The 19813-nt window shown below is 56.4% G+C and overlaps 2 protein-coding genes across 3 annotated transcripts in view; one reads left to right on the top strand and one right to left on the bottom strand.

Annotated features, from left to right (window-relative positions):
* The first annotated feature begins 83 nt into the window (after positions 1 to 83).
* Positions 84 to 9125, top strand: SMCR8 (SMCR8-C9orf72 complex subunit). The gene is made up of 2 exons (XM_003587411.5): positions 84 to 2949; positions 5230 to 9125. The coding sequence occupies exons 1-2, from the start codon at positions 587 to 589 to the stop codon at positions 5681 to 5683; spliced, it is 2817 nt and encodes a 938-aa protein (XP_003587459.3). The 5' UTR covers positions 84 to 586; the 3' UTR covers positions 5684 to 9125.
* Positions 8763 to 19813, bottom strand: part of SHMT1 (serine hydroxymethyltransferase 1) — a 28816-nt gene continuing 17765 nt past the window's right edge. The window contains 11 exon segments of one of the 2 annotated variants that reach the window (NM_001015553.1): positions 8763 to 9888; positions 10111 to 10221; positions 10687 to 10803; positions 11680 to 11802; positions 12634 to 12750; positions 13719 to 13931; positions 14335 to 14416; positions 14799 to 14959; positions 15266 to 15381; positions 16893 to 17038; positions 17933 to 18047. In NM_001015553.1, the coding sequence (NP_001015553.1) occupies positions 9716 to 9888; positions 10111 to 10221; positions 10687 to 10803; positions 11680 to 11802; positions 12634 to 12750; positions 13719 to 13931; positions 14335 to 14416; positions 14799 to 14959; positions 15266 to 15381; positions 16893 to 17038; positions 17933 to 18028 (1455 nt within the window). In that variant the 5' untranslated portion in view covers positions 18029 to 18047 and the 3' untranslated portion in view covers positions 8763 to 9715. 2 annotated transcript variants of the gene reach the window in all.

Below are 19813 nucleotides of genomic sequence, written 5' to 3'. Positions count from 1 at the left end.
CGCTCCGCTCTCGGGAAACGCAGCTCTCCGGTTCGGAAGTTGACGCGGACGTTTCCGGGTCACGCGGCACGACAGCTCGAGTCATGTGACACCAAGATGGCGGCGCCGCGGTAGCTGGATCCGGGTTGTGGCGTCCGAGGAGCCGTGACGGTTTCTGCCTTCGGGCCGTGGGAGTCGTCACGCTTGGCTGGTCCGTGCCGCAGCCCGCAGCCGCGCACTGGGCAACTGTCCTGAGGTGGGGCTGTTGCCGTGGTGGTGTGCTCGGGGGAGCGCCGGTGACCTCGCTGCGGGTGCCCGCCGCGGTCGCGGGAGGAGGCGAAGGGCAACCAGTCTCCTGGGTCTTCCTGACCTGCGGAGTTCCTGGGGTCTCCTGAGGCCTCCGGAACCCTTGAAGGAGCCACACCTTTGAGGGGCTGCGAGAACTCGAACCTCCGGTTTGTGATTGGCAGCCTCGGACCCCTGAGGACGCAAAGAAGACTGCTCCGCAGGGACTTTGCTTCCTCCTCCAGAGGCCTGGCTCCCCCGCGTTGGCTACCTCCGCATCTGTTCTACTTCCTCTCCATGTTCTTCCCATATACCTGAAAATATGATCAGCGCCCCTGACGTGGTGGCCTTCACCAAAGAGGACGAGTACGAGGAGGAGCCTTACAATGAGCCGGCACTGCCCGAGGAGTACTCGGTGCCGCTCTTCCCCTTCGCCAGCCAAGGAGCCAATCCATGGTCCAAACTGTCCGGGGCCAAGTTCTCTCGGGACTTCATCCTTATTTCCGAATTCTCTGAGCAGGTGGGACCCCAGCCCTTACTGACCATCCCCAATGACACCAAAGTTTTTGGTAATTTTGATCTCAATTACTTCTCTTTGCGGATCATGTCTGTGGATTACCAGGCCTCCTTCGTGGGGCATCCTCCTGGCTCTGCCTACCCCAAACTGAACTTTGTGGAGGACTCCAAGGTGGTGCTGGGTGACTCCAAGGAAGGGGCCTTTGCTTACGTGCACCATCTCACCCTGTACGACCTGGAGGCCCGCGGCTTCGTGAGGCCCTTTTGTATGGCTTATATCTCGGCAGACCAGCACAAAATTATGCAGCAGTTCCAGGAGCTCTCAGCTGAATTTTCCAAAGCATCAGAGTGCTTGAAGACAGGCAACAGGAAGGCTTTTGCCGGGGAACTTGAAAAAAAACTGAAAGATTTGGATTACACCAGGACAGTGCTACACACGGAGACAGAGATCCAGAAGAAAGCTAATGACAAAGGGTTTTACTCATCTCAGGCCATCGAGAAGGCCAATGAACTGGCCAGTGTAGAGAAGTCCATCATCGAACATCAAGACCTTCTAAGGCAGATCCGCTCATACCCTCATCGCAAGTTGAGGGGGTCCAGTTTGTGTCCTAGGGAATCGGAGCACATCCAGGATCCGCCCAGCCAGGCAGCCACTACCTCTGACCCTGAAGAGTCTGCTGACACCGACCATTATGCCTGCAGACCCTCCTACACCCCGAAACTCATCAAAGCAAAGTCCACCAAGTGTTTCGACAAGAAGCTCAAGACCTTGGAGGAGCTCTGTGACACCGAGTACTTCACCCAGACCCTGGCGCAGCTCCGCCACATTGAGCACATGTTCAGAGGGGACCTTTGTTACCTCCTGACCAGTCAGATTGACAGAGCACTCCTGAAGCAGCAGCACATCACCAGCTTCCTTTTTGAAGACTTGGTGGAGGTCAGCGACAGACTGGCTGAGAAACAGGAGAGCACAGTCTCTAAGCCCCATCACTACGGGCCGCCTTCTGAGTCTCCAGAAGACTGTTTGGTTCCTCAAGTATTAATCAGCGTGGGCTCCTACAAATCCAGTGTGGAGTCCGTGCTCATCAAGATGGAGCAGGACCTTGGGGATGAGGCATCAAGGGAAGCGGCCGTGATGGAATCAAGCAGTTTTGACCCCCAGGAGAACTTGGACTACCTGGAGATGGACATGAAAGGGAGCGTTAGTAGCGGAGAGAGCATCGAGGTTCTGGGCACAGAGAAACCCACCTCTGTGCTGTCGAAGTCTGAGAGCCAGTCCAGCCTCACAGTGCCCTTGAGCCCCCAGGTCGTCCGGAGCAAGGCAGTCAGCCACAGGACCATCAGCGGGGACAGCATCGAAGTCCTCAGCACCTGCCCCTCTGAGGCCCTCATCCCTGACGACTTCAAGGCCAGCTATCCAAGTGCCATTAACGAGGAGGAGTCCTACGCAGAAGGCAGCCAGGGGGCCATCCACTTCCAGGCAGGCATCAGCCCACCGGAGGCGGGGGAGGCCGAGGAGGGCAGCTCGGGCCTCGCTTTGCTGCAGACAGATGCCTCCTGCTGCATCGGGAGGGAAGCTGGTGCTCTGCTGGTGCCGCTCTCCACCCCAGGCCACACACTCTCCGATGAGGACGGGGTCGTGAGCGTTCCCCCACAGCGCTACCGGCAGAAGGACCAAGGGTTCCACGTGGACTTCTCGGTGGAAAATGCCAGTCCTTCTTCCCGAGACAATAGTTGTGAAGGCTTCCCTGCTTATGAGCTGGACCCGAGCCACCTGCTGACCAGCCTAGACGGCAGTAAGACCAGCCTGGATGACCACTCCGATGCCACCAGCTATGGGAGCAGCGTAGCCTCCACCAGCTCCGACAGGACTCCCTCCTCCATGCCTCCTGCTGGCCCCTCTTCCGAGAGGCACAAGAAGAGGGCAGGCCAGAACGCCTTAAAGTTCATCCGCCAGTACCCGTTTGCCCACCCAGCCATCTACTCCCTGCTCAGCGGGAGGACGCTGGTGGTCCTGGGGGAAGAGGAGGCCATGGTCAGGAAGCTGGTGACTGCGCTCTCCATCTTTGTCCCTGGCTACGGCCGCCATGGCAAACCCGTGAAGCACTGGCTCTCCTCCCCTTTGCACATCACGGACTTCCAGAAGTGGAAGCTTATTGGCCTGCAGAGGTAACTGGTCACGGGGTGGGACAGGCCCTGACCGTAGGAGATGAGCTGTCAGGTGGCCATCCCTTGGGGTGAGGTTCATGGGTCCTGTGGGGGGCCCCACACCAACTCACTGTGTCACTTTGGGCAGATCCTTTCCAAAGGGACTTCGGTTGCGAAGTGGTTCCTGACCCTGGTCTGTACCTTGTTGTATCAAAACTGTTTGGGAGCAATTTCTAGAATCACAGGCTCCTTGGCCCCACCTGCAGAGATTCTGATCGGGTTGGCTTGGGGTATGAAGTGGAGTCACGTGGTTTGCAGCAAGGTTTGGGAATGACTGGACTTCTGGATCTCAGGTCCCTGCTGAGTCTCTAGTTCACACTATGGTGTAAATGACTGAGGCGAGGTCTGGGTCTTAGGAGGGTAGCAGTGCTGGGAAAGGCAGCCTTCCTGGCTCCCCCTCCACTGTCCTGTCGGCTGTGAGAGCCAATTCCTCCACCTCTTAAAAACTCTGTCTCCACTTCACTCCCTTGTGCTTTAGCAGTTCCTTTTGGGGTTTTCCACTCTGTTTGTCTAGCTTGAAGGACTCCTGTCCTTGAATGTGCTCTGGGCTCAGCCTCCTCGCTCCTCTCCCCAAACCTGCCTTTGCTCACCTGCAACATGCGGGCATTGAGAGGGGTGATAGCTGGAGTCCAGTCCCTGGACCATAGAGAAGGGCATGCTTGAGTTGCTCCCTTGCAGTGGGCACCCAGGCAGGGCCCTCCTCCCTTCTGGGGAAATAGGAGGGTTGCATCACTGAGCAGTCATTTGCCAGATGTTTACTGAGGCTGATAAGTGGCAGCCACTGTGCCCAAGGCTGGACTACAGATGTGTCCACAGTGGGGCATCCCTGTGACAGGCTGCCCTGCTCCCACTCCAGCTGTGACCTCTCCGTGGGCTGGGTGTTGGGCCAATTGTGTCTGATCCCTGTCTGCTGCTCTGATGTCCACGGGGTGAAGACCTGCCCTGAGGAAGGTAGGCTGGGTGGCAGGGGCAGAGCCAGGCCCTGGCCCCTGGCCTTGGAGTCATGGAGGGTTCCTCCAGGAAAGTGGGAGACCCGTCAACAGTGGCAGCTGAGACCTTGGAGGTTGTCTGATGACTCGTGCCGTGAGCCCTCCCTCCCAGAGCTCCTGAGTGCACAGGGGTTGAGAATTGGGACATGTGCCCCCAGAGGGTCCTGCTTGGGTGTGAGCCACAGTGGACAGGCTGGGGGCCTTGCCCTCCAGGGCACCTGTCACTGGAGGGTTGACCGAAGGACCAGGAGGAGAGTGGGGACTGGGCTTGCTGCGGCTTCTCTAAAGGTGTCCTGGGCAGTGAGCAGCAATGAGGTGGGGGGCACTCTGAGGGGATGAACCAAGGCTAGGGCGGGGGTCCTGCAGCTGCCCTTCAGAGCAGGAAAGGGCTGCCCCCTGGGATGCACGTTGAACCTGGGCCCCAGGGGTGCTCAGAGCTGAGGTGGGTGGTGAGCCAGGCCGGCAGGTAGGTTGGACACTGAGATAACGAGGCAGGTCGAGGCCCCTGAGGGTCAGTGCTAGAGGGTCCAAGCAGAGGGTGCCTCTGTGTGTCCACTGCGCTTGGTCCCATGTGCTAAGTCAATATGGAATCTGAGAGCTGGACCCAGGACAGTCCCTACCCCGCCTCCCCTGGCACTCCTTCCCTTGCTGAGCGAACCCCACCCACCTTCTTGCCTCTGACATGCAGGGTGCTGCATGGGTTACAGATCCAAGTCTGCAGAAGCTCCTGGCACCACACTGGTCAGCACCAGGCTCGGGGTAAGGGCCAAGCGCTGTCCTGAGCACCCCGGACTTGCCCTCTGAGGTGACCCAGTAGCTAGGACCAGCATCTGCCTCACAGACAAGGCTCAGAAGTAAAGGGACTTGACTAGGTAACAGAGGAAGAAACAGGTGCACACGGAGGTCAGGGAGGCTGGGTGAGGTTTGAGTTGTCATAAGCCAGGCACAGCAGAAAGGGCCTGGTGTTCAGGCAGAGCAGAACCTGCCCCCCCACTGGAAAGCTTGGCATGGCTGCAGGGGAGTCCCCAGGGAACTAACAGCTGGGCCTCAGAGACCAGCAGAAAGCGGTCATCAGGGCTTCATGAGCCACACTAGGATTTGACCTCCATCATGAGGGCTGAGGAGCCGTGAAGATCTTCGCGACCACATTTGCCTTCCAGAGAGCACCAGCGAGTGGGGCTGGCCGGGGCTGGCCTCTTGAGAGGGGGCCCATCCCAGCTTCTGCCCCCTGACCTTGATCTGTGTGTTTCAGGGTGGCATCCCCCGCCAGTGCCAGTGCCCTGCACGCCCTGAGCCGCTATAGCCGCTACACGAGCATCCTTGACCTGGACCGGAAGACCTTGCGCTGCCCGCTCTACAGGGGCACCCTGGTGCCACGGCTGGCGGACCACCGTACACACATCCGGCGGGGCAGCACCTACTTCCTGCACGTGCAGAGCATGCTCGCACAGCTGTGTGCCAAGGCCTTCCTCTACACCTTCTGCCATCACCTGCACCTGCCCGCGCACGGCGGTGAGGCCCCGGAGCTGGCTGCCAGTCGCCAGGCCAGCTTCCTGCAGCTGACACTGGGGCTAGTGCATGAGGACGTCAAGGTGGTGCGGTACCTGGCGGAGCTGCTGCGGCTGCACTACACGCAGGAGCGGCGCGGGACCAGCCAGCCTGCCCTCAGGTTCGACTACGTGCCCAGCTTTCTGTACAAGATCTGAGTCCAGCCCGCCTCGGTGACTGAGACCTGTGGCCCAGGGTTGGGGAGGGGTTGGCATGACTGAGCGGTCCTCTGAGCTGTTTGGACTCCTGCTGTTGTCAGCGGGAAGGACACCAAGGCAGCAGCCATGGTTCCCAGGTGCCTCTGGGCAAGGGTGGAGGGCCTGGCCCTCTGGCAGTGTCCCTTGGAGGAGAGTGGTTGGCGTCAGGCCCAGAGGCTGGGACAGAAGAAAGTCTCAGTGGTGGATTAGGGCAGCGGGGCAGAGCCCATGTGGAGGACCACGCTGGTTGCGGGCAGGTTCTCTGGACACTCACACAAGCAAGATCAGGGGGGCAGCTGTTGCTTGGAGGACACGGGAAGCAGGACGAGGCTCTTCACTCGGCTTCGTGGAGCCGCCCTCTCAGGGAGGCTCCTGAAGGCACCCTACCCAGGCCTCACCTCCTGACCAGGCATGGAGGCGCCTGTCACTGGGCTCTCCAGTTCAGCAGGAGTGAGCGGAGTCACTGGCACCCAATTTTCAGATCTGTTCTCGGGGGTGGGGAGCCCCGGAGACAAGGCCACGGGGTTCCTCGAGGAAGAGCCAGCCCTGTCCACCCCCCTGGCCAGGTGATCCTACTCTGTTCTTTCAAAGGGTCTGCCGACAGGCTGGAGCTCAGTTGGCAGAGGTCACCCCAGTCCTCACACCCACAGCAAACCTTTGCAACCACTTCACTACCTCGTGGGGTGTCACGGGCCTGGCGGCCGCTGGGTCCTACTCAGCCAGCCACCAGGCTGGGGTCTCCAGGAAGGCTGTGTGGCAGTCTCAGTGATCTGCCTCAGGGGCTGTGCTGGCCTGGAGCGTGGGCACCTTACGGCAGCTTGCTCTGCTGCAGCCCCCCCCCACCCCGAGTCCCCCACACCTTCACCCACCAGGACCCCCGAGGCTCTGACAGTTACCCCTGATGTATATAGATGGGTGGTTTTTGCAATCTTGAGACTTTTGTACCTTCTTTTCCTCATGCTGTTTTTCCTAAAGTAGAGAGAACTCTTGGTGTTACTGCTTTACGTTTCCCCAAATTGTGATAAACACACCTGAACCAGCCACAGTGGTTGCTCCTGAGCATGTGTGTGCAAGCCTGCTGGGGCAGCATTCCGTGTTGTTGGCTCCATGTCACCTCAGTCTGGTGGCTTCTCCCTGCCTGGGCTTCTGCTCAGGGCCTCCATTCCCGCTGGAGGGCTGGTCCTGCTCCAGAGTCTGTGACTGAGGCCCCTTGGGGGCATTGTGTCGCCTTGTCTTCTCGGCTGTGTACCTGTGCTGTCACCTGTGTTCCCCCAGAGGCGTCTCCGGGGATGGCCCGGCAGCTTTTAAATGTGCAGTGTGGGTACAGGCAGGAAGACTGTCCTCCTGTTACTCCCCACTCCCCGCTCCTCGTGTTCTGAGGCTGCTTTGTTTCCAGGTAGGTGGCTGATTGTGTCTACTTGGGCCTCCTGGGACATGAGCTTTTGTGACACCTTACGTCGAGGGAAGATTGGTGGGCCATGGGGCTCCAGTGACCAGATACAAGGTGATCACTGGCCCACCTGTTTTGTTCCTGGGCCATCAGCATGGACTCAGCAGTTCACACCTCTTACTTGGGAAGCTGGGAGGGGCAGCAGGTCAGTCACACTGGCCTCCTTGAAGCAAAAGTCCAATTCTGGAGAGTATTTGTGCAGAAGCTACACCTTAAGTGGTCAGGAGACCCCCAGGGTGTGGAGGGCAAGCCTGGCTGGTGTGAGCAGGCCTGGCCATGGGGCAGCCACAGAGTGGGCACCCGGGAGCCAGTCCCTTGAGCTGTGTCTTCACTTAGAAGTAGCCTTTGCTAACTAGTGGTTGAACTCCAGCATTTAAATGTTGGTTAGACGCCAGCTCTGCAGTGTGGCTGTTTCACAGGCTTGCTTGATGGCAAGTATGTTTCTCTTCAGAGGATCTCGAAAGGGAACCAGGCTCTCCCTGCCCTGCCACAGTTCCGGAACCTGCCAGAAGTGTCAGATGCACCCAGTCTGAGCGATGGTAGCCTGTGCAGCAGCTCATCTTGTTTGCTCTGTAATAATAAGTGTTCAAACACCAAGACACTTAAGAAATCAGGGTGTTAGCACCCCTTGTTCAGTTCTGGTGTCACCTTGGAGGCCCAGGCACCAAAACCTTGAGGTTGGTTTCAGCTTCACTTCCAGTCTGTTACGTGCACCGCGCCCCCCTGCCACCACCTTTTTAAAGTAGTCCAGGTTATGAAGAACCTGCTCAAGCTGGCAGTTAAGAGATTTCCAGAAGCTCCACACCCGCCGAACCCTTTTACAGCCCCTGGGGGGCTTGCTCCTTCAGTAGAAACTGATCCCAGGTCATTTCCCAGTTGGTTCTTAACATCTTGTTTTAGGTCAGTTACCACCTGCAGAGATTGTAAATTTCACCCCCAAACTAGTGACAAGTCACAGGAAGGCTGATAGATTCTCCCCCAAGTGCTGCTGCAGCTCATGACACGTCCCCAGAGGCCAAGCAGTCCAGACGACCCTGCACACAGCTTGCCGCCCCCTCCCTGGCCTGATGTTGCCTGCCCGGCCAGCTTCTCCACTCAGTCCATGATGCTGCCGCTGCCACATGGTCTCCACACAGACAGGAGCCCTCGGCTAGTGGACAGCCTTTCCCATCTCCCTAGAGGCTTGAGAAAGTGCCTTGGCTCGTGCTGTGAAGCAAACCAGCTGGCTTTCTGGCTTTTCCCCAGTGTTGTGATAGAAACTGCTAAAACTGAAATTTTAAAGAAAGACAGCATTAGCAGACAAAGCATCAAATCTCTACTTCTGCCCAGAAGCAAAACCAGCTTCAGCTAGGGTTTGAGCACACTGGCCCTACCTGAGGAGGTTTGGTTACCACTGCTGTGGGGAGGAGGGAGCAGGCGTGTGGGGTGGGCGTGCGGCAGCCTGGGGATGCCCCTTTGTCTCAGGCCGGGCAGTATGACGACCCCACAGCCTCCAGAGGTGGCGGCTGCCCTGCCCGCTGCGCTGGAGCCCCCACCCACCGCTGCGTTCAGGCCACGGTGAGAAGCATAGGGCGTGACCAAGTCGTATTTGTCACTTTTTTAAAGGCTATTTTATTATTGCATGTTCCTTGTCATGTGTGAGTGTGGGTCCCCCGGGTGAGCTGTGGGCACTGCAGGGTGAGAGCACGCTGCACATGTGTGTGCCCACAGCTCTCGGTGTGGCTACACCAGTTTAACCAGTCATGCCAAACAAATAGTATGAAAAGTGTACTTTTTAAGAAATTAATTTATTTGAGTTGAGATATTTTTGAAATACAAAAATTGGTTGTATTTTTTAAAACTATAATTCTTGTAGACATCCTGTGGTTAAAAATTTGACTGTGCTTATTAAAAATGGTCATCTATGTTTTGCACTTGATATTTGTGGAAAATAAAGTTTCTCTGGGAAGGTGACCTCTGGTTTCCTGATCAGGGGAGGGAAATGGTCGTCTGGACCTTGGTGGCTCCAGACTGGCTTCCAGGGTTGCCCATTCCAGACTGGGAGAGGAAACCACAAACATCCCCCTCCTCCCCAGGTGTGAGAGCCGGACTCCCACCTAGCCGGGTGGCACCTGAACAAAATCATCTGACTTGGGATTCTGGTTGAAAGCACAGGCCAGGATGCTCCTTCCTCACTCACATCAGAGCTGAGCCCTTGTCTGGTGTCATAGCAGCAGCTCAGTGCTTCTATTTGTTGCAATGTCGGGAAGCCCAGGGGATCAAGATGGGGTAAAGGTCCCAGTGTCTTCCCAGTAGCTGTGCCCACACTCATCTGGATAATTAAGGTGGAATGGCTAAATTGTATTCCATTTTCCCATGATAACTGTATTTGAAGCTGCAAGAAGGTGAGGTTCAGATTTATACTCCTTCATAACTTGTCCCAGAAGCTTTAAATGTTGATTTGTGCAGCAGGTAAAAAAGGTAGCAAATTCTGAAAAGAGGCCTTTGAGAAGGCCTGTGTGGGGCCCACAGGGTGCTGGGTCCTTGGGCAGGCAGGCGCTCCTCTAGAAGCCAGGCAGGCCAGGCAGCGGGAATAGGGTGGCGAAGCTCTCCACCTCTGCCCTGAGGGCCGCCACGGCCCGCTGGTGCTCCTCGGCCCCTGCCAGCTTCTCCATGAACTCCTTCAGGGTGGCCTTCACCCCTACGGCGTCCTGGATCTGCAGGGTCAGCTCTATGCCTGTGCCAGCGAGAGACACCACTGCCCACGTGCCCAGCAGCCAGCCAACTGCTCTGCCGTCCAGGCCCCAGTGTGTGCCTCCCACCCACGCCCGCCACCCTCTCTGCCCATGTATTCTGCTGGGCGAGGTCCTGTCCCCTGGCCATCACCGGCCCTGACGAGAGCGGTCCTCCCCCGCCATCCCACAGCCCAGCATGGCCAGCAGCCATGCCTCCCCCTCACCTCTGTGAATGAAATGGGCGACCTTTTGGAAATCTTCTTCCAAGAGCCCTCGGGAGGTCAATGCTGGGGTCCCCAGGCGCAGCCCACTGGGCCGTAGCGCGCTTTTATCACCTTCAAGATAAACAGGCTCTGTCCCCCACTGACCCCCCTGAACCAAAAAGGGACGCATAGGCAAAAGGAATGGGCCTGAAGATACCACTCAAGCAGACACAGCCCAAGGGGGCCAGAGCGGAAGGCAGAAGCCAGGAGGTGGAGCCAGGTGTCGGCTGCACTACTTTAAATACCAGGAAGTGGCCTCCTGGACGTGGTCCTTGCTCCTGACACCAGGCATTCACATCTGCATCTGAGATGCATCTCCCACATCTTACTCATGAGCCGCTGAGAAATCCAGTTTTCCAGAGGGCCCCCACCTCCCGCACCCTCTCCTGCTCTGTCCTGGGCAGGCTCAGTGTCTCATCAGAGGGGGCAGGCAGCGGGGGAAAGCCTGGCTCCTGTCCTACACAGCACATCTTGTCCCCAGAGCAAGTCACCATCAGCCCCAAGAGGTCCAGACAGGAGAGGACCAAGGATGCTCACCTGGGCAGGTGTTCTTATTGCAGGCAATGGAGCAGGCTTCCAGCACCTTCTCTGCCCTGCCGCCATCTGTGCCTTTGGAGCGGAGGTCCACGAGGATCAAGTGGTTGTCAGAACCCCCTGGAAACCAGGTGGGAGACATGGAAGGTGATCCTGTGCTGAGCACAGGGATCCCTCTTCCAAAGAAGTGGCAGGGTGCAAGGGGGCTACAGCAGGTGAGGTCAGGAAGGTGACCCCACCACGTGTCCTGCAGGGCTGTCATCACCTGCTGAAGACCCAGGGTCTCAGGGTTTGAGATGAAGCACAGAGTAGTTGAGAAAGGGAACCGGAGAATGCAGAGGGGGCTGAGGGTGTATGGCCAGCCCAAATGGCCCATGGCTGCATCCCAACCCACCAGCTCCCGGAAGCCTGTCGGGGTGACGACCCCCCTTGGGAATTTCCCACTTGTCTCTAGATCCATCTTCAAGGCTCCCTCTAAGGGGCCTCAGGGCAGCGGGCAGGGGGCAATGGAGGTGCCCGGGTAACTGGCACATCATGTGCTTTACCCCTAATCCTGCCAAGGTGATTGTATCTTCAAAGTGGTGTAGGTGAGGGTATGGAAGAACTTTCTGGAACAGCCCCTGGCCTCCCAGGCATCTCTCAAGCACCTGATCTTCACTGTGAATGAACCCTGCATAATCCCCAGCCACTGACTTCAAAAATGCTCATGGCCTAAGCTGACCCTTGGCCCTCGACCCATCCTCCTACCCCTACCCTCACTGCCCCTAACTCCAGTAGTCGTGTGGCTTTAGGAACCTCAGATGCCCATTTGTAAAACAAGACCAGTGATTCGCAAGGATGTTTCAAGGTTTGAATCCAGAGGTCATGTGTCCAGAGCTGGGACTCCTGAGTCACCCCAGAGCTATGGCCACCTGCCCAGGCCACGACCTACTGCCACACCTGGACGGAGATGGGACGAGGAGCAGGGCCACCCCATGGGCTCACTTCCGGCTGTACCTGTGACCACTCTGTAGCCCAGTCCCATCAAGGCCTCGGCCAGAGCCCTGCAGTTGGCCACCACCTGGCGCTGGTAGGCTCTGAATTCTGGAGTCATGGCCTGCTTCAGAGCAACCGCGACCCCTGGCAGGAAATGAAAGGCAGACCGTGAGTCAAAGAAACACCTGTCTCCACTCAGGCATCCAAGCTTCTCAGTGTCACCAAGGCAGGGTTACATCTCCTCCCAAATGATCCCATTTTAACCCTGCCGTTCCCTGGCTGGCTCTCCAGACCTCTCTAAACAAGAGTTTTTCAGGCAGCCCCTGTCCAGCATGAAGTTCCAGACTAAGATCGCCATGGGAGAGCGGCTCCCTGTCCCCAGCAAAGTGGATGTGGGACATGCTTCACTTAGCTGCCACTGCTTTGATTCGAAGTGAAGCAGCTTTCAGAGCAGAGCAGGGGAGAGGAGTGGCCGATCCACCAGTTCATCCAGGCTCCTCTGGATTTGTTCCATCCCAATGGCTGCTTAAAGGGGCACCAAAGATGGAGGAGGATGCAAGCTACCTGCCCGAGTCCTGGCACAGGAGCCTCCAGTCAGCATGTGGAAAGGGCTGGAGTGGCCAGTGGATGGACACCCCACCATCACAGAGCTGGGGCACCTGGGCGCTGAGCTGGGAGTGTAAAGGGAGCCACCCTGCCCAGCCCCAAACCTAAAACTCGCCCTTCACTGCTTCCTCCACATCCCTCCTTGCAAACACTGGTTGAAAGGGAAGTGACACCTTGACCCCGGCTCCTCCACCAACTGCTTTTCTCCAAAGATGGAGAAGTAACTCTGAGGTCATCACAGATTCTCTAAGGCTTGTGTACCACCAGAGAACTGCTTCTGCCTGGGGTGGGGTGGGGTCGTGAGCAAGGTGGGGATCGGGCTGTGGGGGGTGGGTAGCAGCAGGGAAGCCATGGGGTAGGGTGCATTACCAGCAATGGCGTGGTTGTGGGGTCCCCCTTGCAGGCCTGGGAACACAGCAGAGTTGATGAGCGACTCCAGGTTGTAGCGAGTCTCTCTGCCTGTCTTGGGGTCCACACTGCGCACTCCTGGATGAAGGACAACATGGGACATGGGACAGGCTGTCCCCTCTGTCCTCTCCCTGCCTGGACACAGACCTGGCCCAGACCCCACTCCTGGAGCTGACACTGCAGACCAGGGAGGGTGCTTGCTCCTGAGGGGTCAAGGGAGGGGGAACCAAGCTTTAGAGATTAAAGGAAGGATGAAAATATCCCTCCATCAAGACAGGAACAAGGAGTACACCTTCGGCAGTTTCTCAAAGAGCCGTCCAAGATGATGCCTCTGGAGGAGATGGGGCTCACTGGGCCAGAAATGGGAAAGAAGCTTCCTTTCTGAGAATAGTTAAGGATCAGGGATGGGAGCTTCCAGCATCTCCACTGAGCTTCTTGTGAGCCGGGAACTGCTCTGAGCAGCTTCCCTAAATTCATTCATTTAATCCTCACGACAGCCATCCCAAGGGACAGGCGCTATTGTGATGATCCGGAGGTGAGGAAACAAGGCACAGAGGGGCTGCACAACTAGCCCAAGATCACACAGCACTTCTGTGGAAGAGCCAGGCCTTGCTCTGTGACTGGGTCAGTCAAGTACCACCAACGTACAGCAGGGAAACAAATGTCTCCCAGGTGGGTGGGAAAGGCTGCTGGCCTTGGAAAGCTTAAAGCAGCTGGGGAGGGGCCTCCAAGGAGCAGCAGGGCCCTGGAGGCCCAGTGGGCGATGGTGTGTCCAGCCCTAGCCAGGGGCTGGGCAAGGGGGTCTTTCAGGGGTCAAAGAGACTTGGTCCCCAGAGTGGGTTGTCTCTGTTGATGGAGCTTAGTCACCGGTACCATCTAGGGCTGAAGGACCGTGGGACCCTCATCTGGCTTCTCGGGAATGGAAACCCCAAACAAAGGCTCCGTCATCCAGACCCCTCCCCGCCCTCCTGCCCCACGACCTGGACTGCTGTGCTCTCGCCCCCGGCTCTTCACGGGACCCCGACCCCCCCCAGGGATAAGCGCACCCTTCCTGTAGAAGATCATGCCGGCGCGGCAGCCCCGCAGGGTCTTGTGGGTGGTGGTGGACACCACGTGGCAGTGCTCGAAGGGCGAAGGCACCACGCCGGCCGCCACCAGCCCACTGACATGTGCCATGTCGGCCATGAGGTACGCCCCGTTGTCATCAGCGATCTTGCGCAGCCGAGCGTAGTCCAGGTTCCGGGAGTAGCAGCTAGTCCCTGAGATGGCAAGGGTGATGTGGAGTCACCCTTGGAGAGACCTTGGCTGGCAGTCAGCTCCAGTACGAGCAGAGCCCCTGCCCCGCCCACCCAGTGTGCCTGCCTGAAAGCCGGGGCTGCTCCCTCTAAGGTTCGAGAAATCCCATCCGTGCCAAAAGCAACCCTGTCCTCTGCTCCTGTGTCACAGGATCGGGGGGACAGTTTCCCCACTGTTACCACTCCAGCTCGACAGGGGCCAGTGTGTCCAGATGCTTCTGGAGAGCAGGGCAGTACTAACAGTCCCGAGAGAGACGGAGATACTCAGACCCGAGCAGCCCGGCTGCACAGCAAAGCCAGCAGGGACCAGCACGTGGTGGAAGAGCACACCTCCCGTGTGGGGGCTGGGGCCCTGGCCCGCTCTCACCAGCAATGATCAGCCTCGGGTGGAAGAGGCGGGCGTTCTCCTCCAGCTGGTCGTAGTTGATGTAGCCGGTATCGGGATTCACCTGTGGATGTCACAGAGACTGGGCTCACACTGCTCCCTCCAGCCACACGGGCCACTCCGCCAGAGCACACCCAGCTGTTGAGGGTAAGAGGACTCCCTCCCCTTGCCTAGACCCCTCTGCTGCCCTCGCCCCTGACCAGGACTCGAAGGCAAGACAGGCACAACTGTTTAAAACAGTCAGGTATCGTCACTCTCGGACAGGATGCCCTGGGGGGTTCCAGCGAGCCGTGAACACCCAAGGGTCCCCAGAGCAGGGAGATAAGAGACAGTGATGACGAGACTTCCTGAAGTGCCTTGGAAATGAAGCTCCTTATTCCTACAGGCATGGCCAGTGAGGAAGTTTTGAGAAACAAGCCACAGAGTGGAGACACACACACCCGTACCTTGTAGGGCATAGATTCAAAAAAGATGGACGTGGCAGAAATCTTCTTCTTGTCAGTCATGAACCCATGGGTCAGGTGGCCCCCATCTGGCAGGTCCAGGCCCATGATGCGGCCATGGGGCTCCACCAGGGCCGTGTACACTGCGAAGTTTGCTGGGGAGCCTGGAGTGGACAGACCCGGGAGGCACAATTACTCCTGCCCACAAGGCCATCAATCACAAGTGGCCGCAACAGCCTGGCTGCTGCCATGCCCTCTCCTGGACCCAGGTGCCCGAGTAAGTAGCAGGGACATTCAGAGATAGGGGTGGGGTACCCAGGAGGCATGCATGCAGTAGGCAGTTGAGGGGGATGGGGGAGACCTCATCTCCCCCATCTGGCAGGGTGTCCTGCTTATACTCTCCTTTCCAGGGAGCCCCAGGAGGCTGGCAGGAAGGGGGCCACCCAGGCTTGTCTGGACCTGGCCATTACCTGAGTAAGGCTGGACGTTAACCCCCCAGCACTGGGAGTCCAGGCCATAGACCTGCAGCGCTCGCTTCTGACAGAGGACCTCTAGCTCGTCGATGAACTCCGTCCCACCATAGTACCTGCGGAGGAAGGCGGGAGGTATAGGCCCACTGGCGCCACTTCTGCATGCAGGACAGAGGCCAGGCTCCTAGTGGGATGAAGGAGCAAGGGTGAGAACACACACCCTGAACCCACAAGACGGCTTCCACCAGGCCCAGGTGGCCGTGTCTTGCCATCTGTGGGGAGGTCTGACCCCACATCTCGGATGAACCCTGAGGACACTGTCACAGCCATGTGATGGCCTGTGCCAGCTGCCCAGGGATCAATTCATAGCATGTGGAGCAGGACAGTGCTTTCCAGGGGCTGGGAGAAGGAGTTACTGGTTTGGGGGGATTAACTTTGCATTTCTAATAAAATTTTATTTTTTGTTTAATAATTGCATATCACAATGTATCATGCACTTATGTTTTTTTTATTATTTGTGACTAGTTTTGGCCTGGGACGGAAGCCATGCTCTTCAAGTCAACTTGACCTGCCAGAGAATGGGTGCTCCTCTCTCCTCCTGTTGTAGTGGGAACAGAGCTGGGGGCAGGGGTGGTGTGCCATGGTCACCATGCCCTCAGTCCCAGCAAGAAGCAGCAAGGCTGTAGCACCGCATCTCTGGACAGAGGCACCAAAGTATATCCTCCAGGGTCAACTAGAAACACTGGGACCCCAGGCAGCCTGGGGTTTGAACACAAGCTTGGTGTCCCACAATTCCACTTGGTTCCCAAACTGACCACCCAGAGTCAGTGCGGACTGACAAGCTGAGGGCGCAGGCCCACAAGACTGCCCCCACTTCAACGCCAAAGGCAAGTCCCTGGTCACTGGGCCACCAGCACTGCTGCCCCAGTTGGCTACAAATGACCCCCTCAGTTTCAGAAATTCACTTGAAAAACTCAAGACTCAGGAAAGCACCTCACTCGTGATCCCTGGTTTATTGTGAAGGACTCAATTTGTGAACAGGACAAGGTTCAGGAGGGCATGTGACCCTACAACCCCCTTCCAGGGGGAGGGTGTGGGGGTCCAAAAATTATGACTGTCTAATCAGTGTAGAATGGCAGGTGACCCTCCCTTTTCCATGTCCTCTGGGACACAAGTGTGCAATTTTGCAAAAACCACGTGTTAAATTTTGTCATCACCATCTCTGCCTGATGACAACCGTAAGAAACACAAATGAATATGACTTCTCCTGGTTCTCAGGAAGAGAAGCTGACCGAAATCTCTGGTAGGTAAACCCAGCATTTAAAACACTAACCCAGTTTCCAGTGTGGAAGGTCAGTCTCACCTTGGGGTCCCTGCTTACACAACCTTCCTCTGGAGGCTCAGCCGCAGCCAGCAGCTGCTCCTTCGGGCCTGGTTGTTATTCTAGAAAGGCCCAGGGGGACTGTGCAAGTGAGCCCAAGTATCTTGCCCCCAGAACATGGGTGCCACCACCCGCTAGGAATTGTTAAGAGAGGAGGGGACAGGAGGCCCTGCCATTGAGAACCTGGCTGTTTTCTGAAATGTCCACTCTCTTCCTGGGAGGCAGGCCTGGATGATACTCACATACCTCTGGCCTGGGTACCCCTCAGAGTACTTGTTGTTCAGGCAAGAGCCTAGGGCCTCCAGAACAGCCCGGCTGGCAAAGTTCTCGGAGGCGATCAGCTCCAGTCCAACCCTCTGCCGGTTACTCTCCTTCTTAATGATGTTGTAAACCTGACAAGAAGAAAACAGGAAAGGGGACACTGCAGTTTAAAATCTGCTCTGATCTGAGCAGTAACTGAGTAAAGAGAAGAGACGCTTATACTTTCAGATTTTGCCCTCAGAAGCCAAGTGTAACCAGACTAAGATGACTCCCACAGCACCTGAGGAACAAAGGAAATCCTCCTCAAAGCTTTTAGCACCTGGAAGGAATTAATAGAAAGTGAATTAAGGAGAACAAAACAATGGAAGAGAAGATGATCCTTAAAACACGCATCCCACGGAATTTTAAAATTCTGCGCCACCTTGTTATTTTCATCCCTAGATTTCACCAAGTTTCCCTCCTGAACTTTGTTCCTTATTCCTTGCCTTAAAGTAACAGATACCTAGATGAATCCACAGAGACAGAAAACAGACCAGTGGTTGCTGAGGGTTGGGAATCTGGGGGATGGAGGGGGGCAGTTGCTAATGGGTTTGAGGTTTCTTTTGGGGGGATTAAAATGTTCTAAAAGCAATCATGAATACACTAAAAACCACTGAACTGTGTACTTTAAATGGGCAACTTGTATGTTAAGTGCATTCACTTATCTCATGTGTAAAGCTGTTGTGAAAATACATAAATAAAAGATGCTTCTAGAAATGCTCCTCTGAACTGTAAGAAGAGGGTCAAGTCTCAGTGAGCCCACCCCTTCCCCTTTCCTCAGCAGCAGCCAGCACACTGCTCTTCACAGAAACTCAGATCTAAATGCACCCTCAAGGGACTTTCAGCCACTTTGTAGCCACTGTCTATAAACCTGTCCTGTGTCCAAACCACAAGGCTGTCCCAAACACAGCTAATTTCTGGTAAGAATCAGAGGCCTGAACAAGGACCTCCAACAGCAGAACTTGCGAGAACACCCACAGCCTCACCTCGACATCGTTGTCCTTCAGGGGCTGTGCCAGCATCTTCTCGTGCAAGGACCACAAATTGGCATCTCTGGGTGCCTTGTTGACTGGAGCTGCCATTGTGCTGGTTCAGAGGCACCTAAAAATGGAAAAACTTCGAAAATTAAACTCAGTCACAGCTCATCACCACCTGTCAGTTCCCAAGTTGCTGAAGGACTGACACACGTGTGGGCCTTGTCCCAGAACCGCCTGGAGAGCATGAGGACTCTGCTGCAGATCCACCGTGTGGGACCACCTGTGGATCCCTGCAGGTCACTGGCTCCTCAGGAGACCCGGCCTCCTTGCCTTGAGGCTGCTCCAGCCTCGGGGAGTCCAGCACCCTCTCTTCCTACCTGAACTTCTCCTGGTTGTGGCTTAGCTCCCCAACTGAGCCAGCTTCCTGAAGGCAAGGGCTGATGGTTACTTTGTAAAAAATTTCCCACAGTACCCAGCACAGCCATATGAGAGTAATATTTGCCAAATGAACAAGTGAATTGCTGACTTATGCATTACTTTTTCTATTTCTCAAGTAATGAAAATGAGACTCAGAAAAGTATCTTAGTGGAGGGCTGCACAGCCCACTGGCCTTGGAGGAGAGTCTCAAACCCCACACAGGCTCCACCACCTGGTGTCCCGTGGCTGGGGCTGCAAGTAAAGTGCATGCTCTGGGTTGACCCTTACCTCTGGTAAGGTCCACGGGCAGAGGTACACACCTGGACTCGGCATCATCACAGTACAGCAGGCTTGTGTCTTCACATACGTGCCCACAAAGAACAAGAGTCTGAGCTCAGTGCTATTTCAGCTAAAGGGACAGCGTAAATGTTTACAGGAACTGACCTCCTTTAATTGATGGTTGGCAACTTTTCAGTACTTTCTACTAATTAGATAAGCTTTCATTTCAAATTCACTCCCTTAACAGTTACTTAGTGAGGCCCTTCCCCTCAGCAGCCACAGGTCGGGACTGGGAACACAGTGGGACCCAAACAGACTGAAACTTCACGGGGCTTCCTGGGGGAAGGTGAGCAGGAAACAGCAAGCACACTAAATGCAGACAGATAACCAGGCCCACAAGGACAAGCGCTGGTGGCAGGTCAGCTTGGAGGGTGGTGACTAGAGGAGAGGACACCAGGCTGAGAAGGAGCCCATCAGACGCAGTCTCCTGAGAGCACTGTGAGAATATAAATAATTACACACACACACAGGTCTCTGCGATTTCCTAGTGACAGGAACATCTCTTGTTCCAATGATGCAACTCGGGGTGGGAGGCTCCCAAGTTGGGGCTGGTCCCAGAAAGACCAGGCCATGATGAGAAGCATTTTCAGCCCCCTCAACTCCTCCAGAGAGGGAAAGGGGCTGGAAATGGAGTTAATGACCCCCTCACAGGGTTCAGGGAGCTTCTGGGTGGTGCACCCCAACTCCATAGGAACCCTCCCAGCCCTCGCCCTGAACATTTCTCTCTTCCTCTGGCTGCTTGTCTGTGTCCTTTGTCATATCCTTTAATGAACTGGTGAACGTAAGTTAGTGTCTGCCTGGGTTCTGACAGCTCTTCTAGAACATGTTCGAGTCCAAGGAGGGTCCTGGGAGTCAAGCTGGACAGAAGCTGTGGGTCCCTTGGGGACCTGATACTTGTGACTGGCATCTGAAGTGAGGAGGGGCGGCTGTCTGGTGGGACTAACCTGCGGGGTCTGTGCTCACTCTGGCTCACGTTAGAACTGAGCTGAAATGAGCGACACAAGCTGGTGGGGCAGAACTGCTGGGTGAGGGAAAGCTGCCCGGTCATCTGGTGTCACAGGTGCCATCAACAGCAGCTGGGAGAGTCAAGAGCAGACACAGCAGGAAGAGCATGGTTCTCCTGCACAAGGCGCA

This window comes from Bos taurus, chromosome 19, assembly GCF_002263795.3.
Source record: "Bos taurus isolate L1 Dominette 01449 registration number 42190680 breed Hereford chromosome 19, ARS-UCD2.0, whole genome shotgun sequence".
NCBI classification, from domain to species: Eukaryota; Metazoa; Chordata; class Mammalia; order Artiodactyla; family Bovidae; genus Bos; species Bos taurus.
The sequence above is the reverse complement of the archived record's forward strand: the minus strand, read 5'-3'. Positions and strand labels throughout refer to the sequence as shown.